Raw genomic sequence first — 27798 nt, forward strand, 5'->3', positions numbered from 1 at the left:
TGTGGTGATGACATTGATTCTTCTTTCAGCATGAGATCCACTGAGCAATTTCTGTTTTTCTCACTCCCTGATGAGGCCAATGATATCAACACTTTTCACCGGAAGGAAAACATTTAAAAGAGCCTAACTCATAGATCTCTCTTGTCTCCTCCTTGGTTGAAAACAGACTGATTCAGAGACGTGATTTGAACAGAATGGCATGAAAAGGGGTGGTAGCAGTGTTAGGGTATATATAGACTTGTGTGCAGAACCTTTCGAGAAAACGATAGAGGGAAATATTTCTGGAGAGGAATGTCCTATTGGTGATATTCCCATGGTCAAATAGGAATGAGAAGTGTCTCAAGGATGCAAGAATGAGACAATTAACAAATATGCTCAAAACAGTCCCTACTTCTTTAGATCTGATGCTTCGAATCTATCTTGAGCTTCTGGGCAGCTCTAGGGGCACATCTTTTATTTCTGCCTGCTTTTGGCATTGTTCAGGGTGGGCTGTACATGGGAAGGTTGCTGATACGGTTACTGGTCATATCGCTGAAATCAGCGGGAAAAGCAAGAGCTGGGGGTGTACTGCACAACCCTCATAGAAAGGCAGACATTTGTAAGCTGAATTGGGTGTGACAAGGAAGAGAAAAGGGCTGGAGCTGGAGCTGTGAACTGTAATAAGATTACACAATTTTGAGCACGAGAGCTGAGGAGAGCACCATCTTCTGCTTCCCCATGCTATTCTAACAGCTGTATTTTGCAAGAGTGAATTTCTTGATGTTACATCACTGTCGAAAAGCAAGTTTGAAGAGAAGAAGGCAAAACAAAGTAGGGAAATTCTACGACAAGGAAAACATGTAAACCTTTATCTGATCACTCTTCAGCTGTTTAGAGGGGACTGTATTATTAACAAACTGCTAATGCATCAATGAAATAAAGCCATCATGGTATAAAGTGACTGGATATTAGCCATTTATTCAACCTTATTGACACAAAATTCAGTTACATTGATTCTGACTATTTAAGTATATGTTTGTGAAATGTAAAGCTGCAGTTTTGGGCTTATGCTGCCTGGCAAATAGGAACACCACCCATTTTTCATCAGCCAATACTCCCTTTGCTCCTCTCTGAGCTCCTCAACAGCTATCCCCTTCGAAGAAGCTGTTCCAGCTTGTTCACACTGCTCTTCATATCCACAAGTATCCTTTTGCTTGCATATATCATTCTCTGCACTTTTTCTCTGCATCTGTCTTGCACTGATTTGCAAACAGTTTGGATCAGAGATGTGTACCATCTTCTTGCAGTACCTTGTGCATTATCAGTAACTGTGTTATTTACCCAGAGCTGTTGGATTGATTGTTGCCCTCTTGGGGTGCCCAAGGGATTTCAGTTTGCACTGAGGACAGTGAGGCTCTGAAAGTATTTCACCTCTAGAAGCAAATTATCCTGCTCCTGGCAGATAAAATCAGAAAGAAAATATTGCACCTGATCTCCCATGCCATTTTCCAAAAGCATTTTTCATTTCTATGTGCCCAAATATGCTTTACTTTTAATGATCTAAGCAAGGTACACAGCTTACATGCAGTAAGGAAGCTTTTTAAAAATGTATGTGCTCATTTCTGCTACTGTTTGGACTGCTTTGGACTTTTATAGCTCCTTTTGTCACTTGATTTCCGTATGCTATGCTTTACTGCTTGAACAATTTCAGAAATTATGATGACTTTCAATTTTGTATAACTCAATTGTGCTTTGGAACAGACAATTATGGTTCCTCCAGCACCCAAGTACAACTGATGTGTGGGTGATGTAGGGCACATTCTCGTCCTGAGCTCATTCAAATTCCCTGCTAAATTGAGCTACTGGGTCATATTGGCCTAAAATGGATATCAGAAGGGTTCACTGCAGCAAAACCCCTCATTCTACTGTATATTGTTAGCATACACAGATGTAAAAATAAGTGTTATTAATAGAATTCTCTGTATTTAACAGATCAAATACGATTGGGAAAATTCCAGGTTATTATGTCAGTGTTTGTTTTATCTAGAGGTTATAAAACTCTGCAAAAGCAGTTGTCATCATCCTATGGTGCTTCTTACCTATTATGCTATACAACAATCTTTAATTCTATTAAACGTTATGTTGCAAATTGTACAATTGTTGCAAGAAGACTGGTCATCTTGTAGTGGAATATGGATTTTCTTGCTGATGGCACTGCAATATTTGCATGTATCCAGGTATTTCTCATCCAGTCCAAATGCAGCAAAAACATGCAGTTAAAAAACTAGTACTGAGGTATCAAAGACAGGAAAGAGATCAGCATGAAGGAGGAAGACTGTGGATGTCATGGTGATCACATATATATAACCCATATTGTTAGTGGACCACAGGAGTTTTTCATAGAAAAATAGGATAAAAAGAAAAGCCATTTGGTTTAGGTTGGAAGGAAACATCCCCAGCAGGCACAGCTGCCACCCAGGTCAAGCTGCTTGGGGCCCCATCCAACCTGGCCTTGAGTGCCTTCAGAGATGGGGCATCCACAGCTTTTCTGTGCAGCTGTGCCGATGCCTCACCACCCTCTGAGTAAAGAATTTCTGCCTAAGGTCGAATCTAAATGTCCCCGTTTTTAGTTTAAAGCCATTCCCCCTTGTCATATCAGTTACCAGATTGTGGATAAAGTCAGTCCCCTCTCCTGCTTGTAAGCTCCCGTCAAGTACTGGTACACAAAGAGGTCTCACCACAGCCTTCTCTTTCCCATGCTGAACAAGCCCAATTCCCTCAGCCTTTCTTCATACGATGGGGGCCCCAGGCCTGGACTCAGTACTCCAGATGAGCCCTCACAAGGGCAGAGCAGAAGGAGACAATCCCTTCTCTCTCCCTGCTGGCCACCCCTCTTTTGATGCACCCCAGGATGCAGTTGGCCTTCCAGGCTACAAGTACAAGTGCGCACTGCTGGCTTGTTTCAAGCTTTTCATCCAACAGAACACCCAAGTCCTCTCTTTCTGTAGTGCTCTCAATGAGTTCTTCTCCCAGTCTGTACACATACCTGGGATTCCCTCGACCCAAGTGTAGCACCTTGCCCTTGGCTTTGTTGAGTTTTATGGGCCCACTCAGCTTGATGTAGTTTGCAAAACTTCCTAAGAGTGCCCTCAATTCCACTGTCTATGTCATTGATAAAGATATTAAAAAACACTTAGCTCAGGATGGACCCACGGTGTCACCATTGATCATCAGCCTCCACCTGGACACAGAGCCCTTAACCACAATCCCCTGTCTGCAAACATTCAACCTGTTCCTTAGCCACTGAATAGACAACACTTCAAATCCATATCACTACTATTTAGAGATAAGATTGTGGTGTGGAACCATACGAAAGACCTTGCACTAGTCCAAGTAGATGACATCAGTTGCCCTTCCTTCATCCACTGATGCCATCCAATGGAGTCATTGTAGAAGGCCACCAGATTGGTGAGGCACGATCTGCCCTTACTTAAGCCATGGTGGCTCTTTTTGATCAGCTCCTCATCATGCACCTGCCTTAACATCTCATCCAAGAGGATCTGCTCCATGATCTTCCCAGGCCCAGATGTGAAACTCACCAGTCTGTAGTTCCCCAAATCTTCCTTTCCCCTTTCCTACATGTCCCTTTTTCCAGTCACGAGGGAACTCCCCTGACAGCCATCACTTTTCAAATGTGATGGAGAATGTCCTGGCAACCACATCAGCCAGTTCCTTCAAGACCCTAGGATACATCCTCACAGGCTTGTACATATTCAGCCTCATCAGATGGTCTCAAACTTACTCTTGTCTTAGAGTAGGAAGGATTTTGCTCCCCAAACTCCCACGTAAATTTCAAGACACATATGAGACATGTAGAGCCTGACTGCCATTGAAGACTGAGTCAAAAAATGTCAAGATAGTCCTCAAATATAAAGTCGTTAGAATCACTTCAAATTTTATATAAGTATTACAATAGCAATCATTCATTGTACTGAAAACTGCACAGATGTCTGTGGTCCCTGAAGTTGTGAATAAACAAATATTTCTCTGGAAGCTGTATCTAAAATCACAGTGATGAGGCAGCTAAAGCATGATACTACAGGGAGACAGCAGACAAAAAGCCAACTGCATGAAATTGCCTTTGAGCAATTTCAAACCCATTTCCATAGTATTCTTCACTGACAGAAGGAATCAATGCATGAATTCAGGAGGATTAAATCTGAAGGCCATATATGCTGTGCACAGTTCTGTGTGTTTGTAGAGGGCTGTGACAAATCTGTCACTTTTTTATTCTTCCATGAAAATCTTTCTATAAAATTTGGAATCCTAGCAGCCAGAATGCGTTGCTGTTTTCAGTCCTTCAATGTGGTATTTTTAAATTTCTTTTCTGATAGATATATTTTTTTAATTTAAACACTGCAATGGCAGCCACTCATTTTCAAGATCAGCTCATGTTTCTGTGTATTCTATTTAAATAGTTGCTTGGTTAATTAATACTTAAAGAGACATAGGACACTGGAGGTGTCTCTCACAAACACAGCATAATAGATTGCCTGTCTCCTGGAAGGTTTCCTCTGTGATGTGAGGGATGGTAGGTGCAGTAAAAAGCAGCAGGGTAGGGAAAGTGTGCATCTTCTGGCAGTGTGGTGAATATTGTGACAAACAGAAGCAAACTCTGAATTTCCAGGCACCATTTTTAATAACCCCAATAAGTCCAGTCTCATCCTTCCTCCTGGCTTTGAGGCAGGGAAAGACATGACAATTTCTTCCAGCCATGTGTTTCTTAAAGCATTGTCAGCCTTGGACACCGCAGTGGGCAAATCCCTAAATTCTCCCCACAGCCAGAGCGATGGTCAGCTGCACCCCAGAGCTCAAGGAGCTGGCCAGGAGAGCACACAAGTTATGGCAAATCATGTTTTCAAAGGGAGAACTGCAAGAAAAAGCGTAACTTTGTTCTCTTTTCTCCATGATAAAGAAAAGTTAGGGGTAGGGTTGAATTCCAGCAAGGTGGATATAAGAAAGCCGTTGGGATTTTGAGTAAGCCTTGGCCAAACAAAAGCAGTGGCATGGATTTATATCTCAGATACTCAAGGCTTTAATCCATTGCTCAGTTTTAGGATGCAGGGAGGAACTGGTTTTCAACTGCACTGAGAATTCCGATCCACGCTTCTAACTCAAAGAAAAAAAACAAAAATAAGATTTTTCCATAATGAAAATCCCTCTTTTTCATGATGCTTACAAGCCCAAGGAAGCACCCCATGAGCATGTGTGCTTTCCTCTTGCAGACCTGCACTTTCAAGAGACGAAGCATGGCGTCCACAGCGCACTTCTCGGAGGAGGAGATGGCGGAGCTCCGCGAGGCTTTCAGCAAAGTGGGTGAGTGCAAGAGGCCGTGGGTGTGAACAGCCAACTGGCTGTGGTGAAATGAGCTTCCAGCAGTGCACATTTGCTGTGTCACAAACCGCAGAGAGTCCTGCAGAGCTGCCAGCGAAACCAAAGCACGCCATGCAGCATGCTGCAGGCAGAGCAGCAGATTTTGTGATACAGCTTGGAAACCTGAACAGAAATTCTTAAGAATGCTGCTCACTCCAGGGGAATGATTGGGAAGGGAATAGATTTTTATTTAAATGCAAATTGAGCACCACTTCTGGGGAGGAATGGCCTGGAGGGGACAAATGTGCAAATGGCTACATAATTTGTAATCCCTTTCCTGTGGCCTTTTAAACCCTGGTTACTTTTCGACTGTGTGTTTCCTTTGCAAGGTTCAAAGGTCCCCTCTGCTTTCTTTCCCTTGAAGACATGCGGATTTGCCTGTCCAAATTCTAAGAAGAGGCCCTTGTATTTCTCACTGCTTGCTTACTTTTACCATCAGATCCATCAGCCTCGCTGGGCTGTGTGCTGACCAGTTGTCCTTCCTGCTTCAGGTAGTGATGCTTTCATTTCTGACCACACAGCAGACCAGGCTGGGAGCCTGAAACACTGGGGTATGCCCTGCATACCCAAAGTAAAGGCAGGAATGATGCACTCATTACACTTCCTGATGTTTCTTTCTCCAAATCCAGACCCTTTTCTTGACCAGAGATAAATCAGATGCCTTCTGCAACCTATATTAATCTGAGCTCATCCCTCTTTGCAGCATGCAGCAAGTGGTGGCTGGTTGCAGCTCACCACGCAGGAAACTCACACTCGTTTCTTTGAAGTCACCTCAGGCTCTGCTCTGGGGAAAGAGTTTGCAGAACTCACAGATCTAAAAAAAGTGAATGCAAAAAAAAAGTAACAATTTAGAATGTATATGTGCAATACTATTGAAATACTATATATAAATATTACTTTATAACAGAAACTCTCCGTGGAATAGAATCAGTTTATCTTCTTATTTGTGGAGATTTTCACAACCTGGTGGGGAAGAAAGGGCTATTTAACCCATATTACTCCTAAAATCTTCCCCTGGACCTTGCAGCAGACTCAGCAGGACTGTCTGTGTCATGTTCCAGAGGAACATGAAGCTTTTTATTTTAAGCATGACCGTTTCCATGCCTCTAATCTCATGACTTCTGATGACATTAGAATCACAGAATCACCAAGGCTGTAGAAGACCTCCAAGATCATCCAGTACAACCATTCACCTATCACCAGTATTTTCCCCTTAAATCAGGTCCCTTAGTACAACATCTAAACATTTACTGAACATCTCCAGGGACGGACTCAGTATTGCATCAGATCGATTTTCTTCACTGTACTCTAGGCAGGCTAGTCTTTCCATTTTTGTTTGTTAAATGGTGATTGTAATTTCTTGGGGGATGTAAGTGCCACTGCAGTGATTGAAAATAATGGACTTCTGAATAACAGATCTCTATATGTAACATATACTTCCTCAGGTGAAATAAAAACAGCAGCCTTCATGTGCAAAAAATTTCATTCAACTGATGGAGAATCTTAAATGTTCATTTTAATCTTTTCAGATGTCAGTGGGAATGGCTTCATCGACGCCAATGATTTAACAGATGTGTTGAAGGCAGCCAACCTCCCTCTCCCAGGTTATAAGGCCAGAGAGCTCGTTCAGAATTTGACAACCACAGAGGATGGCAGGATCAGTTTTGATGAATTTATTACAGTAAGTGGGATGTTATTTCAAAGAATAAATACAGAACATGAAAAATAAAAGCATACCAACTTCTAAAAGATAGTTGGGAATTTTTAATACATTGCATCAGCAGAGAATATCATTTCCACAGAGAGAGCCTTTTCCCTGGGTAAATGTTTGTTTTTCCCCAGAATGTTCTAATTATCCGTGATGCTCAGATAATGGTGGTCCCTAGGGCACAGGAGAGCTATGAGCACATCATTTTGCTGAGGTGTTCCCCAGAGGAAAAGATGAGAGGAAGATGTAACTGAACTAGAAATCCTGCAGTTAACTGGGACAAATTAAATGAGTGCAGCTGCATATTGAACTGATAGTATCTTTTGGTTTGGTTAACGCAGCAGGATTAATCTTTTTGGTTTTAAGTTGTGGAAAGATAATGCTATGGCTAGCTGTCTGTAAGATATTTCAATAAATTGTTTTTTCTCTGTCCTAAACTGGGACAAAATGCTAAAATAGTGGGATTTCCGTTGGGGTGGAGAAACAGATTTTTGCTTGCCTTTTTCTCAAACTGAAACTTTCAAAAGTGCTCCTCCTGCTGACTTCAGCTCCATGGTTTCACGCCATAGATGTTTCTGTTACTGAGCTGATCTTTGCTCATGGCTTTGAAAGTATCAGAGCAGGTACACAGACTTTCTCCCACACCCGCTAAATAACACACAAGCTGTGCTTCTCCACATGTAAAGAAGAGGAGACACATCTCATGGCCAAGGAGCTCATGGTTTTAGCTTAGTTTAATTCTCTGAAAATTTAAAATTTTCTCTTGTGCTTGAAAGATTTTCCAAAACCTGAAGAGCGACGATGTTGCTAAATCATTCCGAAAACAAATCAACAAAAAGGAGGGCATCTGTGCTATCGGTGGGACGTCGGAGCAGTCCAGTGCTGGCACACAGCACTCTTACTCAGGTAAGTACAGGGGTCCTGTGCTGGTAACAACCAGGAGTAAACGTCTCCTTCTGTAAATCTGAAACCAAACGGTTCCTGACCTTTCTGCTAGCATCGGCAAGACCTCACCAGGGCCACTGAGTGTGAAGGAGTATGGGGATTTGAATGAGCTGAAGCCCATTGCACTTGTCATCTCATTTTGTCCATTTTTCAGATTTTCTGCTCTATGGTTGGCTGAGCCATTTATACACCCCCATGCTGGTCTGCCTAACTCAGGAAGACATATATTTGCATTCTCTGATTAAGTTAGGGATGGGCAGTTACACAGCTGTCTGGTTCACTCAGCTGAGTTAGTCATTTGTACAGAATAAATGCTCCCCCCAATTCCCTTTGTGGCAAGACTAAGTTCTGCTCCCTTGCAGCAGCTGTGGTCGGTCACTCCATGCATCCTTCCTCATCTTTCCTTGAGCTTCACAAACTCATACTTTTGCCTGTCTCCTCAGAGCCCTCTTCCCGTAGGGGTTTGTTTTATGGTCACGCTCAGATTTAGTAGAGTCTTTCTCCCCATGCACATTTGTAAGTAAAATGATGGTAAATTTGTTGCATGGTAAACGGATGGGTTTGATGTTGTGTCCACAGAGGAAGAAAAGTATGCCTTTGTCAACTGGATTAACAAAGCCCTGGAAAAGGACCCTGACTGTAAACACGTGGTCCCAATGAACCCAGAAACGGATGATCTCTTCCAGGCAGTCGGTGATGGCATAGTACTTTGGTAAACAATAATTCTCTTTAAAAAGGTTACACTTCTTTCATGCTTATGAGAATTTTTCTTTGCCTCCAGACCTTTCCAAGGAGAAGTCAGTGCAATTTGCCCCCAGTAGTTACTTCTTTCTACTTTTGTTCAAGGACTTTGGGGTTTCATATGAAGTAACATAAGATACTGAGTGCTTTCACGGGAATTTCCGCAAAATAAACTTCTTGTACAACTTCACATTATGGCATTCTTACCCCATGTTTCTAGAACGTGACTCAAAACAATTGCTCAAGTGTGTATGAGTGCACATGCAAAAGGCAGAGAATGACTATGTTTAGTAACCCTCCAGCTCTTTGACTTCTCCTGTAGCGTAGTGACAAAAACTCTATCTGCATGAGTTGTTACTAGTGTATCTCTTGTTGTATTTTCTTGTATTTCCAGTAAGATGATCAACTTTTCAGTCCCAGATACCATTGATGAGAGAACAATCAACAAGAAGAAACTCACACCCTTCACCATACAGGTACAAAAATGTAACAGGACCCCTTGCTTTTCCGCATAGGATGCTCCAACATAAATGCTTAGAGCAAAGGCTGGACTTCATTCTGCCCAGCACAATCAGCCAAAGTTGTCTGTGGCAAACTGAGATGCTCAGATTCACATGGCCAAGGAGAATTATATTTCTGTTTCTTCTTAAGCGTTTGAGTAATTGGACTAAACAAATGTTGTATTTGCACTTAAACCAGTGTATAAATGTTTACCTGGTCAAAGCTTGGGATAACTTTGTGGTAGAAGCCATTTGAAAACAAGAGCAGCTAGATAGACAATATGGTGAAAAATTCGAGGTGGAGTAACTCTCAGAAGGCTGAAAACGCCCTCCCTGGTTACTCAGGCATTGGACTTGAATTCACAACTGCTGTGTTGTAGTCTGATGTCCTCACCCAATATCAGCTGTGGTCCAGGCAGTATTGTGGGCTGCAATGTGCATGAGATGGAACACGAGCCTTTACCTGTCCTTTACAGTCTGTGCTTTTTCACCTTGAAAACTGAATCCTTTCTTTATTTCTATCATCAGCACACAAATACAATTTAAAAATTGGACAAAAAATAAATTTTCACCTACTTAAAGTTTATTACGTTTCTCACACAGCAGTACATAGAGAGATACTTTTATATGAACGACATCTGTGTAACAGGGTACAGAATATAAATAGATATATGGAATGGATGCGAACCTAACCCAGTTTAGCCCTCAGCTACCCTGATTAGATGGAACATTAGCCAGGCTCAAGTAAGCTCAGAAGCCATTAAATTGGATTTTTATGCTCTATACCACATTTTTCAGTTATAATCGTTTTGGTCAGCAGCATCGCTTAGTGATGCAGCCCAGATCAATCCCTGTCACATGTAGACATGATTCGATCAATACAGCTTCCACTTTAACTTAACCCTTTTACAGCTGTCTGGTGGAGAAAAGATAATTAATTTGAAATGCTCCAATTTTTCCAGCTTATGAGAATTTACTCTTTGTCTCTCCCTGTGTTTTATAGCTTATCAAATCTATCTGTCATGCCAGCAGCAGTGAAATTCATTTGAAAATTGCAAATCTGTGTGAAAAATGGTATTTGCCAGGCTTTTTCATCTGTTTTACTCACCCTGCTCATCAAGCCTCCTTTTTAAATATTGCAGATTTATAGCTCAGATTTACTTATGCCCTTTGTTTTATATGGGAAGGAAATGGTGAAGGAACATAACGTTCACGAAATATCACTTTTCTTTCTGCCCCTCACTGTGAATTACATGAGCCCTTTGCTTCCCCTGAAAACTCCCAGCCCTGGATTCCACACCTCAATGTCCAAACAGAAAATGTCCAAACAGAAAGGCCTGAACAGTTCTGCCCATGGTTGAAACATGAGGTTAAAAATACAACAGGTTTATTCACACTGATTCCTATGACCATATGCTTTTTGTATACTTTCCCAACTAGCAATTTATTTGTATCTTGGATATTAGGACTTTTCCATAAAGCTGCACTCCTGTATCCTCAGCTCTCCATTATTACATCATTCAGACGTTTTCTTCCCTAGGAAAATCTGAACCTGGCCCTGAACTCTGCTTCAGCCATTGGGTGCCATGTTGTTAACATAGGAGCTGAAGACTTAAAAGAAGGCAAACCTTACCTGGTTTTGGGTCTTTTATGGCAAGTCATCAAAATTGGTCTCTTTGCTGACATTGAAATCAGCAGGAATGAAGGTATGTGTGGCTCTTAGTTTCAGTGCTCTGTTATCATCTCTAAACAGCCTTCTCAACATAACTATTTTAAAAACTGCTTTAATTTAACATTTTATTTAAGTTTTTGTTGTCTTCTTGACTGCTCTCATTTCCCGTGCTCTCCTCAAGTTCTGGAACTCCAAGCTGTGTGTAGGTTTGTTTGTGCAAAGCCAATTTCATGCTCACTGAGTTGGGAATGATGGTTACATCCAAGCGTCCTGGTGTTTTGGCACTTTAGTCAGTGCAGAATTAATTCTGTCTAAACCTGGGATCAAGGAAATGCTACACTGCATTTTTTTCTTTTGGTGAAACCAGTGCCAAACATCTCCCTTTCTTTGGAAAACTTGATTTATATAATCATGGAATAATTTTGTCTGGAGGTCCTCTGGTCTGTCATCCAACCACCAGCTTACAGCAGGACCAGGACCAGAGTTACCCATTAACTTGCTTCAGTGGAAGGCCTTGCAATTTGTGCATGCAGTCCACACAGCATCTTTTCTTGATGCTGTGTTTGATAGCTCGCTCAGCCTATAGTGGCACTACTGTCCTCCTGTTACCACGCAGATTTCACCTTCTTTGCTTCACCTCTTGTACCTTCTAACCCTCTCATAGCCAGAGGGATCGATTTCTAGAATTCCCAGCTCCTATTCCTTTGTTGTGGAGCAGTAATGTTGAAGCTGGTCACTTTACTGGGCTTAGTGGTTCTCTTCCCATGATGGTATATTTTCCTTTATTTCTCATCTCAGACTTCAATTTGTCAGAGTAGACAGGCCATTATCACTTTAATTTCATTTTTGGGTTCTCTTTTTCCATGATCGCCTTCCTCCACAACTGTTGAAGGTGAAATTTCTCCTTTTTGAATGTGGACATTGTATTCCCAGAGAGCTCTTGTGAGCAGCTAGTATGAAGGCAGTAAGGCATCCCAACTTCTATGGGAAATATCTGGGATGGGATAATATCATGTTTGTTTTTCCCCTGGTCATGTCACGTGGTAGCTCAGATTAGCTCAGAAGACATCTAATACACTCAGGTTGTTCTCATCCTCTGTTGGTAATAAGAAGCTTCTAGCTAATAGCAGGTATTCATATTAATTTCCTAGTGTGTGTCTTTCAACACGGAACTATTGAATTTCACTCCATTTTTGTTACTGAGTACCATCCCATTCTTCCTGTCTGATTTCCTCATTGTGCACTGTGCTATGCCACCTAGTGAATGTCATCATCATTTTTTTTTTTTTTTGCACATTGCACACTATGTGTGCCAAGAAAAAAAAAAAAATCAGATATTAATCCCAAAATCAATCCATGATCAACACCACGAGAATCCCTCTTCCAGATGACTTCTCTCTCTGAGGAACCTGCCCCAGTGTTGGTCTCGTTATGTAGCAAATTATTTTTCCTCATATCTAATCAGAATTTTCCTTGCAGCTTTTGCCTGTTGCCTATCATCCTGCTGTTGTTTTTATTATTATTATTATTATTATTATTATTATTGTTGTTGTTGTTGTTGTTGTTGTTGTTGTTGTTATTTTAAGGTATTCTGTGAACAAGCAAATAATGCAGCATTTACTGTTTTTTTCTTTTGTACATACTTAGCCTTGATTGCTCTTCTGAGAGAAGGAGAGAGCCTAGAAGATCTAATGAGGTTGTCTCCAGAGGAGCTGCTGCTGAGGTGGGCAAACTATCACCTGGAGAATGCGGGATGCAACAAGGTCAACAACTTCAGCTCAGACATTAAGGTATGAAGAACTGTGACCAACAGCATCAGAACAGCCACTCCATGCCCAAAACCATGTTGTCCAAAGAAGAATCGTGTGCTCACAAAATGTCCCTAAGTTCCTCTAGACTTTGGTTTGGAAAGCTACCCAGGCTATCCTAGCCAGACATATAACTGGGTGTGGGGGAAGAGGATGGAGATCTTCCAATTCCTCCATTTGATATTTCCTTCAGTTCAACATAGGAAGAGTCACTTAGCATGACTAAGGACACAGAAAAAAGCATCAGAGAAGGTAATAGGAGAGTTTGGGAGTGACACAACATAATTTTCTATTGTAACAGATTTTTGGTTCAGTTGCGTGAAGTTTATCTCAGAATATCTGTAGAGAAGGAAGAGCATGGAGTCTTTTCCATGTTTCCATAGCCTGCCTACTCAAAGGATTTTTACGCTACGTTTACAGTTGGAAAATAAGGTACATATTTGCCTCTTGAAGGCCAAGAGTTCAGTCTCTACAGGCCTGGGGTCCCCAGTACAGGAAGGACGTGGAGCTCTTAGAGCAGGTCCAGAGGAGGACCACTGAGATGATGAGAGGGTTGGAGCATCTCTCCTATGAGGAAAGGTTGAGGGAACTGGGCTTGTTTAGCTTGGAGAAGAGAAGGCTCTGGGGAGACCTCATTGTGGCCTTCCAGTACTTGTGTAGAAACAGGAGGGAGAACACTGTTTACAAGGGTGGACAGTGATAGGACAAGGGGGAATGGTCTTAAACTGAGTCAGGGGAGGTTTAGGTTAGATATTAGGAGGAAGTTTTTCACTCAGAGGGTGGTGATGCACTGGAACAGGTTGCCCAAGGAGGCTGTGGATGCCCCATCCCTGGAGGCATTCAAGGCCAGGCTGGATGTGGCTCTGGGCAGCCTGGTCTGCTGGTTGGCGACCCTGCACATAGCAGGAGGTTGAAACTGGATGAGCATTGTGGTCCTTTTCAACCCAGGCCATTCTATGATTCTATGATTCTATGATGCTAAAAGTGTCCCTCCACCTCAATTCTGGCATAAATGCCCACCTTCCAAATACAGTGGGTATAAAGAATTTCTGGGGATAGAAAAATATTTAATAAATGGTATCTGCCATATATCATAAGCATTAAAATTTAAAAAATGAAGTAATCTACATTTTTAAAGAATATTTGTTTGATTAAACAGTCAAGTCCCTCTACACTAACATGCAGTTTTGTTTTCAGTTCTTCTTTGACTTATTTTAGAGATTAGATTAATATGTTCCATACAACTTTTGCACAAAATGTGAACTTCTTGTCTTATCCCTGCCCTTTTGCCTGAAAGAAATGCTGATATTGTTGTTTTCAACTTTTGTCCTAGAAAGTTATGCTTTCTCTTCTATAACTGTTCCAACGTTTCTTTGAAATCTGCTTTAAATCTCTGCTTTCTCCTTCTGCATTTCCTTTTATTAAATGCTCAGCAGCCTGACTTCTACAGCATTATAAAGGTATACATTTTCTTATCTCTAGTTTGATGTTCCTACTGAGTCAATCCTTACATCTCTGTTGTTGCTGTCCTTTTTATAAGTGCAACACAGCATTTTTGCCTCATGCTTTTAGCTTTTGGTAGTGTATACATATTGGCTTAGGGAAGAAGTGGATCTGGCAAACACAGCATAAAATGGGGATTGTTAAGTGCTTCTAGCTTTAGTAATTTAATTATGTAGTCCAATGATTGATGTAATAAAAATGAAGCATGTGTGCACATTGTTTGAGAGAGCGCTGGCACGCAAAACCTGGGCTTTAGATGTAATTTTTCTCCCTTTAATTTCCCTGTCTGTTACAGGACTCAAGAGCTTATTACCATTTGCTGAACCAAGTTGCCCCCAAGGGAGATGAAGAAGGCATTCCAGCTATTACTATTGACATGTCAGGATTAAGGGTGAGATGAGATGAGATTTGTTCAATATTTTCTGTCTTTTACTTGCATTGCTGATCAACACAAAGTTGCACCAAGATAACAAAACAAGAAAACTCAGTGTAGCAACATGATTGTATGTTTCAGAATCTGTATAAATAAATGATGTGTTTTGCTTTTCATTAAATATTCAGAGAGCCAGGGAACAGTTTGGGTTGGAAAGGATCTTAAAGATCAGCTAGTCCAACACTACTGCCATGGGCAGGGACACCTCTTGCCAGGGCAGGTTGCTCAAAGCCCCATCCAACAGTCCTTGATAAACTAACATGTAGCAAGTAATATATGCATTTCTTTGGGAATTTATCCAACCCATCCGCTTTTATGTGTTGTGTAACTAAAACAAACATAGCAAGATGGCTAGATTATAGGTAAAGCCCATCTGAAGCTTTGGTGTACTGGGCTGTGCTGGGCTGTGGGGTCATGCTGATGTGGCTCCATTTTTGGCTGGTGCAGGAGAAGGACGACGTGCAGCGTGCTGAGTGCATGCTGCAGCAGGCAGAGCGGCTGGGCTGCCGGCAGTTCGTCACAGCCACTGACGTTGTCCGGGGGAACCCAAAGCTGAACTTGGCATTCATTGCCAACTTGTTCAACAAGTACCCTGCCCTGCATAAGCCAGAGAACCAGGACATCGACTGGAGCTCTATTGAAGGTAAGGAAAATGCACATGAAGAATGCTTCTGGCCATCTATCGGCAGGATCTTCAGCTCCGAGTTCATGATATGTTAAAGATGAAAATGTCTGAACCTCCCTGGACTGTTGAGCATGCTTCTGAGCACAAAATTATAGTTGATCTGGCATTCCTTTAATCAGGACATAATTTAAGAATATGGTTTTACATAAACTGAACACCTACCCTCTCTGGGCTGGGGTCAGGACCATCAATGTGTATATCATTTGCTGAGCTTCACATCCTTCTGTTAGCCCTGTGCTCTGGATCAGGAGTCTCAACAGCCTCGTCCCTTGTAGTACTTTGGCTCTGAGGCAGGTGGTGCTTCTTGGAGAATAATCACTTGAAAATGCCTTTCTCAGCTCTCACGTTCTAAACCCCCTTAAAGATGCTGCTGAATAAAAGCTTTCAACTTCTAATACTAAGTTTCTGAGGTGTCATCATTAGAGCCATCATTAAAGAAGGCAACAGGAAGTGTATTTTTCCCTTTTTGGTACCATTCAAAGATTTTTGTTTTTTTATTTTCCTTTGGTGCACAGAGATATAAAACAAAACCCTGAACTGAAAACATCTAAATTGCTTCTTTGGGGAGTGGTCTAATTCTCACTGCACAGCAGTTATTCAAAGATTTTAGAAGAAGGCAGACCACTATTTGTTTTTGTATGCAATGTGTCTAGTAAATCAGTTGTGCAGTTTGTTACAGCAAATTAAAAAACTGTCTGAAACAGTTCAAGTGGCAGTTAAAACTGCTAGTCTTTTGAGAGTCTGAGCTTCATTCTGTGAATCAGCAAAGTACTTAATCATGTGCTTAGAAGTAAGAAAACACATGGTGTCCATGAAGTCAATGGGACCAGTGTAATAACTGGTTGAGCATGTATTTGATTAAATGCTGGAATGAACGGAAGTGCTGTTTGTTCTAGCATTTATTCAGTGTATGTTGTGCTTACAAAGAGATACTCAGAATAAATCCATAGTTTCAATTATTTTTAAGTTTTTCAAAAGCCTCATAATAAAATTGTTCATGCCACGAGCTCTTGAATTCTTGAAGGTATTTCAAGGCCAATCTACCTAAATACTGTAATATCTAGGGCACAAAGAAATATTACATGCACTGTGCTCTCTTATTTTTCTTGTCAGCCAGTGTCTCACTCTGTTTATGGTTCAGAGAACTGTGAATTCTGAATTATGGTTTCATCACAAGACACTTATTTTACTGGAGTGGTGTGGTGTGAAGGCCTGTTGATTGATAGATCTGTTGTTTTAGGTGAGACAAGGGAAGAGAGGACGTTCAGGAACTGGATGAACTCCCTGGGCGTTACTCCACGTGTAAATCACTTATATAGGTAAGGAGAGGCCTTACACTTCCTTCAGACAATACGTGCAGCCAGAAAATTGTTTATAGAAAACATAAAAAAATGTGTAGACCTTAATAATATGTATATAAGATCCAAAAGTATATATATATATACACATATATATAAATATAAATGTATATACACATAATAATACGTTTAGGAAACTAAGTTTACCTCTACTAATGGTTCAGCTGGATACCTTTCTTCATTTATTTGGTCAGTGATCTATCTTTTTTGCTGTTTTCAGTGATCTGTCAGATGCCTTGGTTATCTTCCAGCTCTATGAGAAGATCAAAGTGCCAGTAGACTGGAACAGAGTGAACAAACCACCATATCCTAAACTGGGTGGCAACATGAAAAAGGTACAGAAAGCTGGAATAGCTCCAGTAGCAATGCCTTACCCTAGAAGAATGTCTACATTATTTCATGCCACAATACCAGCACCCGTGTTGCCCTCAAGCCCCAAGAACACCACATCACATGATTTTCTTTTGTCTACTCAGTGAATAATTTTTCATCCTGAAAAATAAACGTGTTTGACTCACATTAGCTCCACTGGCAAGTGAATAGGATTGCTAACATAAAAAAGACTTGACACCTTTTGTATCAATATTTGAAAACTTTAGTCACTTCAGTCACCAACTACATTGTATTTTCAGTGTGAGTCATATAGCACCAGCTTAATTGCTGCTATCCGGACCACTGCCCTCTACATCAAATGAAGACAGTGATGATAAACATTCTTGACCAGGTGCCTCAAGAGCTGATCACAGAGCTGCTGCTAAATACGCAGCTTTCTCCCAGCTGTCTGAGTGAATACCTCCATCCACTTAGGGCAGGGTGATTAATTGACCTGAAATATTGGCTGGGACATTGATCCTTTGTCTCAGCACAGTGCCATGTTGCTGGAGGTACTTATGAGCTGCAGATTCACATTTCCCAGGATAATGTGTTTTATGAGCCCTGATGATGAAGTGTAACGTTTCTTCCTAGGCCGACTCTTATCTTAGTATCTTTGGGATGGTGCTGCCTGCTGGTAGTCAAATAAGATCTATATTATCTGTATTATCTGTCAGAAAGGATAGACCAGTTTGCCCGGGAGGATATGGGCTAAGTGATCCAAAGAATGTGCAGTAATAGTGGCTGTCTTGTCAGCCGCTTCTTTCTTTCCATATTTTTGAACCTTATTAACTGATTCTGTCATTAACAGCTCGAAAACTGCAACTATGCAGTGGAACTGGGAAAAAACCAAGCCAAATTCTCCCTTGTTGGCATCGCTGGACAAGATTTGAATGAAGGAAACCGTACACTCACACTGGCCTTAATCTGGCAGTTGATGAGGAGGTATGGCAGGCAAATACAAGCTTCGGAGTGTACACACAGCTGCCGTAGTAGTAGTTTCCAGATGCTATTAACAAGAAGGATTTACAGGCTACAGCTTTTTCTTTCATCTGTTTGCACATAGATGCATAGACAGGGTAACCTAGTTAGGAATGTGATCATGAAGCACATTATCTTGTGGCCAAGGCCATTACATTCAATTCATGCAGAAGATTATTATTGGCACCATCCATATAGCATGAATGAATGTTCATTGTATGGAAGAGAGAAAAACGAGATGAAATGTCTCCGTATTGAGGAGTGGAGAAAATGTACTGGAAACAAAGAACTGAAGCAGAAATTCTGTAACCTGCTACCTGGAGCAGATGCAACCTGGTAGCTCTTTACATTTTAATTTCTTTGTGTCTGTGTTTAAGAGTCCATAATAAAGTGTAAAGAGACCCAGTGGCTGGGAAGTGAATACAGATTACGTTCTGCAATTTGTGAGTTTATCAGGTGATTAATACAGGGAGGAGGTGATTACTTGCCATCAGTTTGGGATGTCTTTCCAGGGTGTATGCTCTTATATAGGGGAGTGTTTCATATCTGTGTTTATGCGGGACATCAGTTTTAGAAGAGAACAATTATCTTCTGCCTACAAAGTCAGTGATTATTTTTTAAAACAATAAGAGAGAGTGAGTCATTTGCACTGAGATCCCAGGAGAGGGACCTCTTAGGCATTTTGAGAATCAAAATCTTTTGACACTCCGAAAGCAATGACTAGGGAATTGGGGGTGAATGAGAACCATTAGATGAATTAACATGTTATAATATATATACTCTCTGAATGTGTGAGAAGTGGGGAGATATTGGGTCTAAGAGGTATATTGGGTTCGTGCATTTGATCTGTTTGGGTTTGAGGTTATGGTAGACATTGAACAAAAGCGGATATTCTGGCTTTCCTCTTAAGGTACACTTTGAGTATCCTGGAAGATATTGGTGGTGGAGAGAAGGTGAACGATGAAATCATTGTCAACTGGGTCAATGAAACACTGACTGCAGCCGGCAAGGATTCAACCATCTCCAGTTTCAAGGTACAGATTATTGTTAGAAGTTTGTGCTCAGGACTCTGCTATGCAGTGTGTTTGTGTGTGTTATACACGTGGTGTGAATAGAGGCATATGTATGCATATACTCACACAATACATTGTCATATAATTGAGTACAGTGCAAAAGATAATTTTTCATTCCCTTTTAAAGGCATTTTCAGATCTGTAGATTTTAATCAATGGCCTTTATTATGAAAAGGTAGTAAAAAGATGATATAAACATAACAGAAAGCACTTCGAATGCCATTTTGACACGTGAAATCAAAGTATGGAGTAGGGATGATAGCTGACAAAAACTACTGTGTTACTATTAAACAGCAACAGTTAGAAGTGATAGTATTAAAAAGAGCAGTATACTAACAATCTGGTAGTACCATTCAGGGCCCTATTTTGCAAGGTGCACGAATTAACTCCAATTCCAAGGAGCTTCCAATTTCCCTAATATAGTATCACAAGCTGGGAAACATGCAAGGGATGTAAATTATTAGTTTGCACCAACTGAAGTCCCCTGTCACTCCCTATCAGCAGATTTGCATCACTGAAGTTTCCACCCAGCAAACTCAGAACACTGTCTGTGATTTAATACTGTCTCACCCATTCAGACAAAAAAAAATCCATGAAAGGTTTCTGAGTCTGCCTTAGATGAAAAATCATGCTGAGCAGCACTTCATAAAGATCTCACTGGTAAATGAGCTGCTTTTGCTCTGGAGCCTGGACTCTGGCTTTGTGAGAGATATGTCTTCCTGTTCTTGCATCTAATTGTGTTTTTCATCCATGCAGGATGGCAAAATCAGCACCAGCATGCCAGTCCTTGACCTCATTGATGCCATTCAACCAGGATCAATCAAATATGACCTCCTGAAAACAGAGGATCTTAACGATGAGGAGAAGCTAAATAATGCTAAGTAGGTTCCAAATGACACAACTCCAGCTAACTCTGTGCTCAGGCTTGCCTGATTGTCTTTGAAACAGCTCTGCTGTGCTTCTCATCTGGCACATCCTCAGCTGAGAACCTCCAGAGTTAAAAGCACAAAGGCCAGAAGATAGGCACTAAAATAGGCTATCACTGGAAATGAAGTGTATAATGTCACAATTCCTGCTTTATTGCTCACTTCATGAGATCAAAATCACTTGGCTTCCCAAGCTCCTATTTTGGCTTATTAAATTTAAAACTCTTTTGGAGATAGGGAATAAGGCCAACAATTGTAAGCCAGGAAAACCAGTAATTAGATGTCATGATACTTTGTTAGTCAAATACAGGTGGCACAGGCACATGATTAAGGCAGAAAGGGGAGACAGGATTCATGCCTCAAAAGCTGTCTTTTTGGAGTGCAAATGATTTCCTAGCAGGAAGCCATTCCTGAGAGCATCATCTCCTGTCCTTTCAGAGTTACCTGATCACCTCCCAGTCTCTTATCAGTTTAGCTACTCCTTTACTTTGTGGCAGCTACAAAAGAGAAAAGGATGACTGCAAGGCAATCACAGCTGCAAATATTTATTTTAAAGACTTTTTCCACTGTTCTTTTACCCTCCTTTTTCCTATCATCTGTTCCTTTCTTTCCTTGCCATCCTCTCTGTGATCCTCCTGTACTCCATTTTTTTCATCCTTCAGCTCATGTTTTCCTCTGACTTTTTTCCTACCTTTCTTTCCCTCATGAGTGTTTCTCTGCATTTGTGAGGTGATTCCACAGATGAATGTGCTCTGCAGTGGAAAGAACCTGGGATTTTTCTAGCATTTTTCTTATAGAGAAAAGATACATACCCACAAGAGATCAGACAGTAGTCCTGCAATGCGTGCTCTGAACAGGGGATGGAAAGGTCAGATCACAAATTTTGAGTAGAACTCAAGCAGAAGTCCCTGAACACTGATTTCCAACAACACAGACGTCCACCTGCATCAGCTTTGTGCTTTCCCTCCTTGTGAATTTGTTCACAGAATCACAGAATCACCCGGGTTGGAAGGGACCTCAGGGATCATGTAGTTCCAACCCCCCTGCCTAGCAGGGCCACCAAGCATACACATTTAGATCAGGTTGCCCAGGACCCCGTCCAACCTGGCCTTGAACACATCCAAGGACGGGGCATCCACAACCTCCTTGGGCAGCCCGTTCCAGGGCCTAACCACTCTCCTCGTAAAGAACTTCCCCCTAACATCCAACCTAAATCTTCCCTCCTTCAACTTGGATCCATTTCCCCTAGTCCTGCTATTGTCAGCCCTTTTGAAGAGTTTACTCCCCTCCTGGGTGTAGGTTCCCTTCAGGTATTGATAGGCTGCAATGAGGTCACCCCGCAGCCTTCTCTTCTCCAGGCTGAACAAGCCCAACTCCCTCAGCCTGTCCTCATAGGGGAGGTGCTCCAGCCCCCTGATCATCTTAGTCGCCCTCCTCTGGACCCTTTCCAAAGCAAACCGGAAGCAGCCCTTGATCGCCGAGGTCCGCGGCTCGAAGCTGTCTCTGGCAGAACCGCTGTGACTTTTAGCGAGGTACAGGGGGATTTTAATTACTTTCCTCATCGAGGATTCTCGCGGCAACCGTGCGGACGCCGCTCTCAGTCGGGCTACTCTCGCGAGAGCAGCTGACGCAGAGTGGGCGTTGCCAAGGCATCGGCGGGAGATTTAAACGGGCGCAAACCGGAAGCAGCCCTTGATCGCTGCTACAAAAAGCCCTCGAGATGGCAGCGACTGTCGCTGCCCACCTGAGGCACAGCAGAGGAGGTAGTACAGCTGTCTCCCAGGCTGTCTTAACGTGGTGCTTTTGTAAGCTACCCCTGTCTGCACTCTCCTGCAAGGAATCTTGTTACTGCTATTGGTGGTAAGTGCCAGGGCACTTAGCGAACCCGGCAACAGTGTGAGGGTAGGGGGCAGCAGGGCAGGGCTGATCACTTGCACCCCTTTAGGACTTTCTTGTTGAGTTAGTGAGCCTGCTGGTTGCCATGGGTGCACCCTGGCAGAAGGCTTCAAGCACAAAAACTGTGAAGACCCATGCAGAGGTCCCGAGCACACGCAGCAGAAAGACAGTAGCCAAGAAGACGGTCCAGAGCCAGACTGAGGTCTGGTGCGTGCATAGAGGGGAGAACAACAGTATGAAGTGTGTGGCAACTCAGACAGAGATACCATCACGAGATGCTAGTGTGCAGGTCACTGGCTGTGTGGAGTGCCACAGCCTGGCATTTGCAACGCCACATGAAGGAGGCAGCACTTGTATAAGGTGTGAGCAATTGAATGACTTGCTTAGCCTTGTGATTAGCCTGAAGGAGGAAATGGAGAGGCTGAGGACTATAAAAGAGTGTGAGAGGGAGATTTACTGGTGGTGTCAGTCCCTCTCAACCTCAGGTTCTCGGCACACAGACGAGGCTCCTCACGGAGCACGTCAGCCCCTGCCACCTTACAAACACCTGGTAAAGTGGAACCAGCCAGCTGACAGCGTTTCAGCGAGCCCCCTGTCCTCTCTTCCCCCTAACAGCAATTTGAGAAGGGAGGAGGAGTGGAAACGGGTACCTGCTCGGCGGAGGGGGCATCCCCCATCCCGTCCATCCCCGGCTCCCCAGGTGCCTCTGCGTAACAGGTTTGAGGCCCTGGAATTTGAGGGGGGGACGAGTGAGAGGGCGGAGACAGGTTCACCCGTGAGGTTGCCTCAGGCGAAGCGGTCGCCCACAAGCCTCAAGACTGCTTCTACCCGTAAGGACAGAAGGGTGATTGTCATAGGTGACTCCCTTCTGCAAGGAACGGAAGGCCCTATATGCCGGCCTGACCCTACCCGCAGAGAGGTGTGCTGCCTTCCTGGGGCACGGGTCAGAGACATTTCAAAGAAAATTCCTGGGTTGATTCGGCCTTCAGATTATTACCCACTTTTAATAATTCAGGCTGGCAGCGAGGAAGTTGATAAGGAAAGCCTGAGGTCTATCAAGAAAGACTTCAGGGGAATGGGGCGAATACTTGAAGGTGCTGGGGTGCAGGTGGTCTTTTCTTCTATGCCCGTGGTGTCAGGGAAAGGTACAGGGAGGATCCAAAATACCCAACTCTTAAATAGATGGCTTAAGAGCCGGTGCAGACGCAAGAATTTCGGCTTTTTTGACCATGGGGCAATTTACACTGCACCTGGCATGATGGCTGCTGATGCATGCAGCCTGTCCCTGAGGGGTAAGAGGATCTTAGCTGAAGAATTAGCGGGACTCATTGACAGGTCTTTAAACTAGGAACGAAGGGGGAAGGGGACAAAATAAGGGCTACTGGGGGTGAACGGGTCATTCGAGGGCTTGTACCAAACTCCATGGGCAATGACGGCAGAGTGCATAGGGAAGGAGTAGGGCAGGGGGATGCTGGGGATGCTGCTGTTCCAGGGGATCCTAGATCCCTTATAAAGGTGGCGAGACGGATAGCCTGGCTGAAGTGCCTTTATACCAATGCACGCAGCCTGAGTAACAAGCAGGAGGAACTGGAAACTGTGATGCACTTGGAAAGTTATGACCTTGTTGCTATCACAGAAACATGGTGGGATGACTCCCACAATTGGGATACTGCCATCGACGGCTATAGACTCTTTAGGAGGGATAGGCGAGGTAGGAGGGGTGGGGGAGTTGCTCTCTATGTCAGAGATTGGATAAACTGTGAGGAGCTCCCTACGAGAAACAGTCAGGAACAGGTTGAGAGCCTATGGGTTAGGATTAGAGATGGGACTAATATAGGTCAGCTGGTGTTAGGGGTATACTACAGACCACCTGATCAAGGGGAGGCTGTTGACGAGGCTTTCTTGCTCCAGATGCATGAGATGTCTAGCTCACGGGCTCTTGTCCTGGTGGGGGACTTCAACCATCCGGACATCTGCTGGGAAAACCACACGGCGAGCTGCAAGAGCTCCAGAAGGCTCTTGGAATCCATTGACGATAGCTTTCTGGTTCAGGTATTGGACAGACCGACCAGAGGTGAAGCGTTGCTGGACCTGCTGCTCACCAACGCTGAGGAGATCATCAAAGGTGTCAAGGTTGGAGGCTGCCTGGGCTCCAGCGACCACGCCTTGGTTGAGTTTGTGATCTCAAGCGATGTGGGCCTGGCAAAGAGCAGGATCAGGACACTGAACTTTAGAAGAGCAGACTTCAAGCTACTCAATGGATTGCTGGCCAAGATCCCCTGGCGCGCTGCCCTCAAAGACAAGGATGTTGAGGAGAGCTGGCTGCTCTTCAAGGATGCCCTCCTGGAAGCACAAGAGGTCTCCATTCCTCTGAATAAGAAAGTGGGCAGGCGAGGTAGGAAACCGGCATGGCTCAGCAAGGACCTGCTGAGAGAACTGAGGGCGAAGAAAGGGGTGTACAAGCTCTGGAAACAAGGCTGTGTCACCTGGGAAGAGTACAGGGATGCTGTCCGGACTTGCAGACGTGGGATCAGGGAAGCCAAGGCGCAGGCAGAACTGAACTTGGCAAGGGACGTGAAAAACAATAAGAAAACCTTCTACAGGTACATTGGCCAGAAGAGACAGGCCAAAACGGGTGTACCTGCTTTGGTAAATTTAAAAGGAGAACTGGCTTCAACAGATGAAGAGAAAGCTGAGGTGCTGAATGAGTTCTTCACCTCGGTCTTCACTGGTGGCCAGGATTCTAGTCTTTTTCACGTCCCTGAGCCCTGCATCCCCAAACCTCTATGTGGGGACCAAGGAGGTAAATCCCTCCCCACTGTAAGGGCAGAGCAAGTCCGACAGTGACCTCCTTAGACTGAATGAATATAAGTCTATGGGGCCGGATGGCATGCATCCCAGGGTCCTGAAGGAGCTGGCTGAGGTGGTTGCTGAGCCGCTCTCCATCATATTTGAGAAGTCGTGGCTGTCAGGTGAGGTCCCGGACGACTGGAGGAAGGGTCACGTCACTCCCATATACAAGAAGGGGAGCAGGAAGAACCCGGGGAACTACAGGCCGGTGAGTCTCACCTCCGTGCCTGGGAAGATCATGGAACAGATCCTCCTGGACAACATGCTCGATCACATAAAGAATGAGCGTGTGATCCGAGACAGCCAGCACGGCTTCACCAAAGGAAGGTCATGCCTAACTAATCTTGTGGCCTATGATGGAGTGACGGCATTGGTGGACGAAGGGAAGGCGACCGATGTCATTTTCCTGGACCTGAGCAAGGCCTTTGACATGTTCATGTACATGTTCATGTACAAAAATTGAAAAGTGATAAGGAAAGGAGCAAGACCAGTGTTGTCAGGATAATCTTTCAGAACTATTTGGAGCCTAATTGGAGACTAAATGTGTTTCAGACAAGTTTAACCTGCACTGCAGGTAGTCAGTGCTCTAATCATGAAAGAACATTAGAATCATAGAAATCATGGAATGATTTGAGCTGTAATGGACCGTTAAAGGCCATCTAGTCCAACTCCCCTGCAATGAACAGGGACACCTACAGTTTGATCAGGTGCCCATGCTCTGTCTTTTACAAGATATTTATTGCTTTATGACCAGGGCTCTCATGTTTCTATAGAACAGTTTAATTTTGGTCAACCACTAAGAAAGTTCCCAACCTATTCTAGTATTGATCATGAAAAAAATTTATAACAAAGGGAATATTAATGCTACTGCACTGATACATTTCTTTGTGTGTTTTTCTTCCTCCATTTGCAATGCAGATATGCCATCTCCATGGCAAGAAAAATCGGAGCAAGAGTCTATGCCCTTCCAGAAGACTTGGTTGAAGTAAAACCCAAAATGGTTATGACGGTGTTTGCTTGCCTTATGGGGAAAGGAATGAAGAAAGTTTAAAGCACAAAAGACTTGCACTGATGCCTGGTATTCACCCTTTTGATTCCCTCAAACTGGATGCTCTTCTCTGTATCAAGGAAACATGCAGGATGCTCATGCTCATAAGGCATGAATATTATACATGGTGCCAGATCATATGAAAGTCATGTATCCAGAAAATGTTTTATTTCAAACAGAAATATATGCTTCATTTCTTTGCCTTACTTTCCACTTTGCTAGATATAACCATTTCATATTCCTGAATAAGTTTTCCAGAAGGCATACATACATAACCTCCAAGTAATGGATACCAGGATTGTCTGGCAGAGGTCACCTGGAGGTCTTTGTCTGTGGACATGCAGAGGGCTTTTAGGGTGATGAAATGTTGTATGCTGCTTTTGCCTGAAAATGTCTTCGTGCTTCTGGCAGTGCTTCCGCCATACTTCCTTCAGTTTGCACCAGAGGTTGCAAAATGGGTTTCCTTAACCAACGCAGATATTAGTGACTATATTTTTGGAATGGTAGAATCCTCTTAAGAAATGCTGATGGAAAGAGAAAAGCGTATGGGTCTGCTGTCTTCTGCTGGTATGTGATCTGTGCAGTATCTTTCCCTGCAAGCTCTGCCTCTGCCATCACTGGCGTTACTCACAGACTACATTACTGCTCACAGCACCATACTGTACCCCGGTCCTCCAAGAGCAGCTGAGCTCTGGAACCTCTGCAGGGAATGCTCCCCAAAGGATAATTCATTTTCATGCCATAATACACTTAAAACTTAAGCAGATTGCAAAGCATGATAGAAATGAAAAGCGTGGTAAGCAAACTAAGGGGGTGTGCTCAGTTAGTAGCAATAACAAACCAGAGGTAAGAAGTTAACCAAAGGGACATGGAATGATATATTTATGTACTGAATAAAAATTAAACAGTGAACTGTACAGACTTGCACTCAAAGGGCTGTGGCCCTGATTCAGAAGAGCATTTAAATGTGTGCTTACAAACAAAACACATTTCAGTGCTTCCCTGAACCCAGGCCAGGATCCTCAGCTGAGCAGCTCCCAGGGCTCTTGCGGATTGCCCCAGCTGAGGACCTCACCCTGTCCATGGATGGCCAGCGGGTGTTTGCACTGAATCTCTTCCTTGGCTGAGTCATTTTCTGTCCTGGCCTTCACGTGGATTTTGCTGTGGTGAAATGCAGAAGGAGGGAATTTTGCCTTAATGCGATCCTGTTGATACAGTCTCGTTTTCCTCCTCCCCGCCCCTCCAGCCCCTTCAGAATTGCCTTAATAAAGAGCCGATATCCAACGATAGGAGGAGTCTCTCCAAATAAAGTGTTCTACAAAGCCAAACGTGTGGTCTTTGCTGTGAGCAGGGCGTGTGCCGATGGGGAAGCGTGCATCACATAGCTGGAAGGGGGACAGATTTAACGAAGCAGCGCTGCGGCTTTGCTGAGCACATGTGAGCCCTGGCACCGGTGCAGCAGTGCCAGCTAGCCGCAAGATGGCATCGCTCATCTGGAGGTTTAGAGACTGGCAGGCGTGAGCTCTGAAAATGCTCTCCTTTGGGAAACGGAGAAAAATTGGGATGTTTAACCCTAGTCAAAGTGCTGGCGCCCATCAGCATGCAAAAGGGAATAAGATCTGTCGGCAGAGATACCGCCGTGAATGCCTTAGCTGTTCTTCATCCCTATCTCTCGTCTCCTGTGAAAAATAAAGCTGTCACAGACCCAGTGTGGGAATAACTGTAAGGGTGTATAAATATTTTCACTTATCAATTCAGTTTGACTAATATACTTGGGTTAGTTTGGTTTTTTTTTTAATGGGCTTGAGGTTTTGCTTCTGTGGACTGGTAACGGGAGCCTGTAATAAAGCTCCAGCTTGCTCCTGAAAGAGTTAATCCCATGACAAA

At 43.3% G+C, this 27798-nt stretch overlaps 1 protein-coding gene across 2 annotated transcripts; it reads left to right on the forward strand.

Annotated features, from left to right (window-relative positions):
• Positions 1–5288: 5288 nt before the first annotated feature.
• On the forward strand, positions 5289–25914 carry LCP1 (lymphocyte cytosolic protein 1; the record flags this gene model as incomplete). 2 transcript variants are annotated; one of them, XM_079546901.1, is made up of 16 exons in its annotated part: positions 5289–5355; positions 6942–7093; positions 7897–8026; positions 8645–8777; positions 9201–9282; positions 10847–11012; positions 12626–12768; positions 14220–14246; positions 14585–14680; positions 15170–15365; positions 16648–16726; positions 16986–17100; positions 17949–18082; positions 19029–19152; positions 19948–20072; positions 25782–25914. In XM_079546901.1, the coding sequence occupies 16 exons, from the start codon at positions 5289–5291 to the stop codon at positions 25912–25914; spliced, it is 1902 nt and encodes a 633-aa protein (XP_079403027.1). The 2 variants fall into 2 exon arrangements, with proteins under 2 accessions (XP_079403027.1, XP_079403028.1); XM_079546902.1 differs by lacking the exon at positions 14220–14246.
• Positions 25915–27798: the final 1884 nt, after the last annotated feature.

The sequence above is a fragment of the Tetrao urogallus genome, assembly GCF_951394365.1.
Source record: "Tetrao urogallus genome assembly, chromosome: 1".
Lineage (NCBI taxonomy): Eukaryota > Metazoa > Chordata > Aves > Galliformes > Phasianidae > Tetrao > Tetrao urogallus.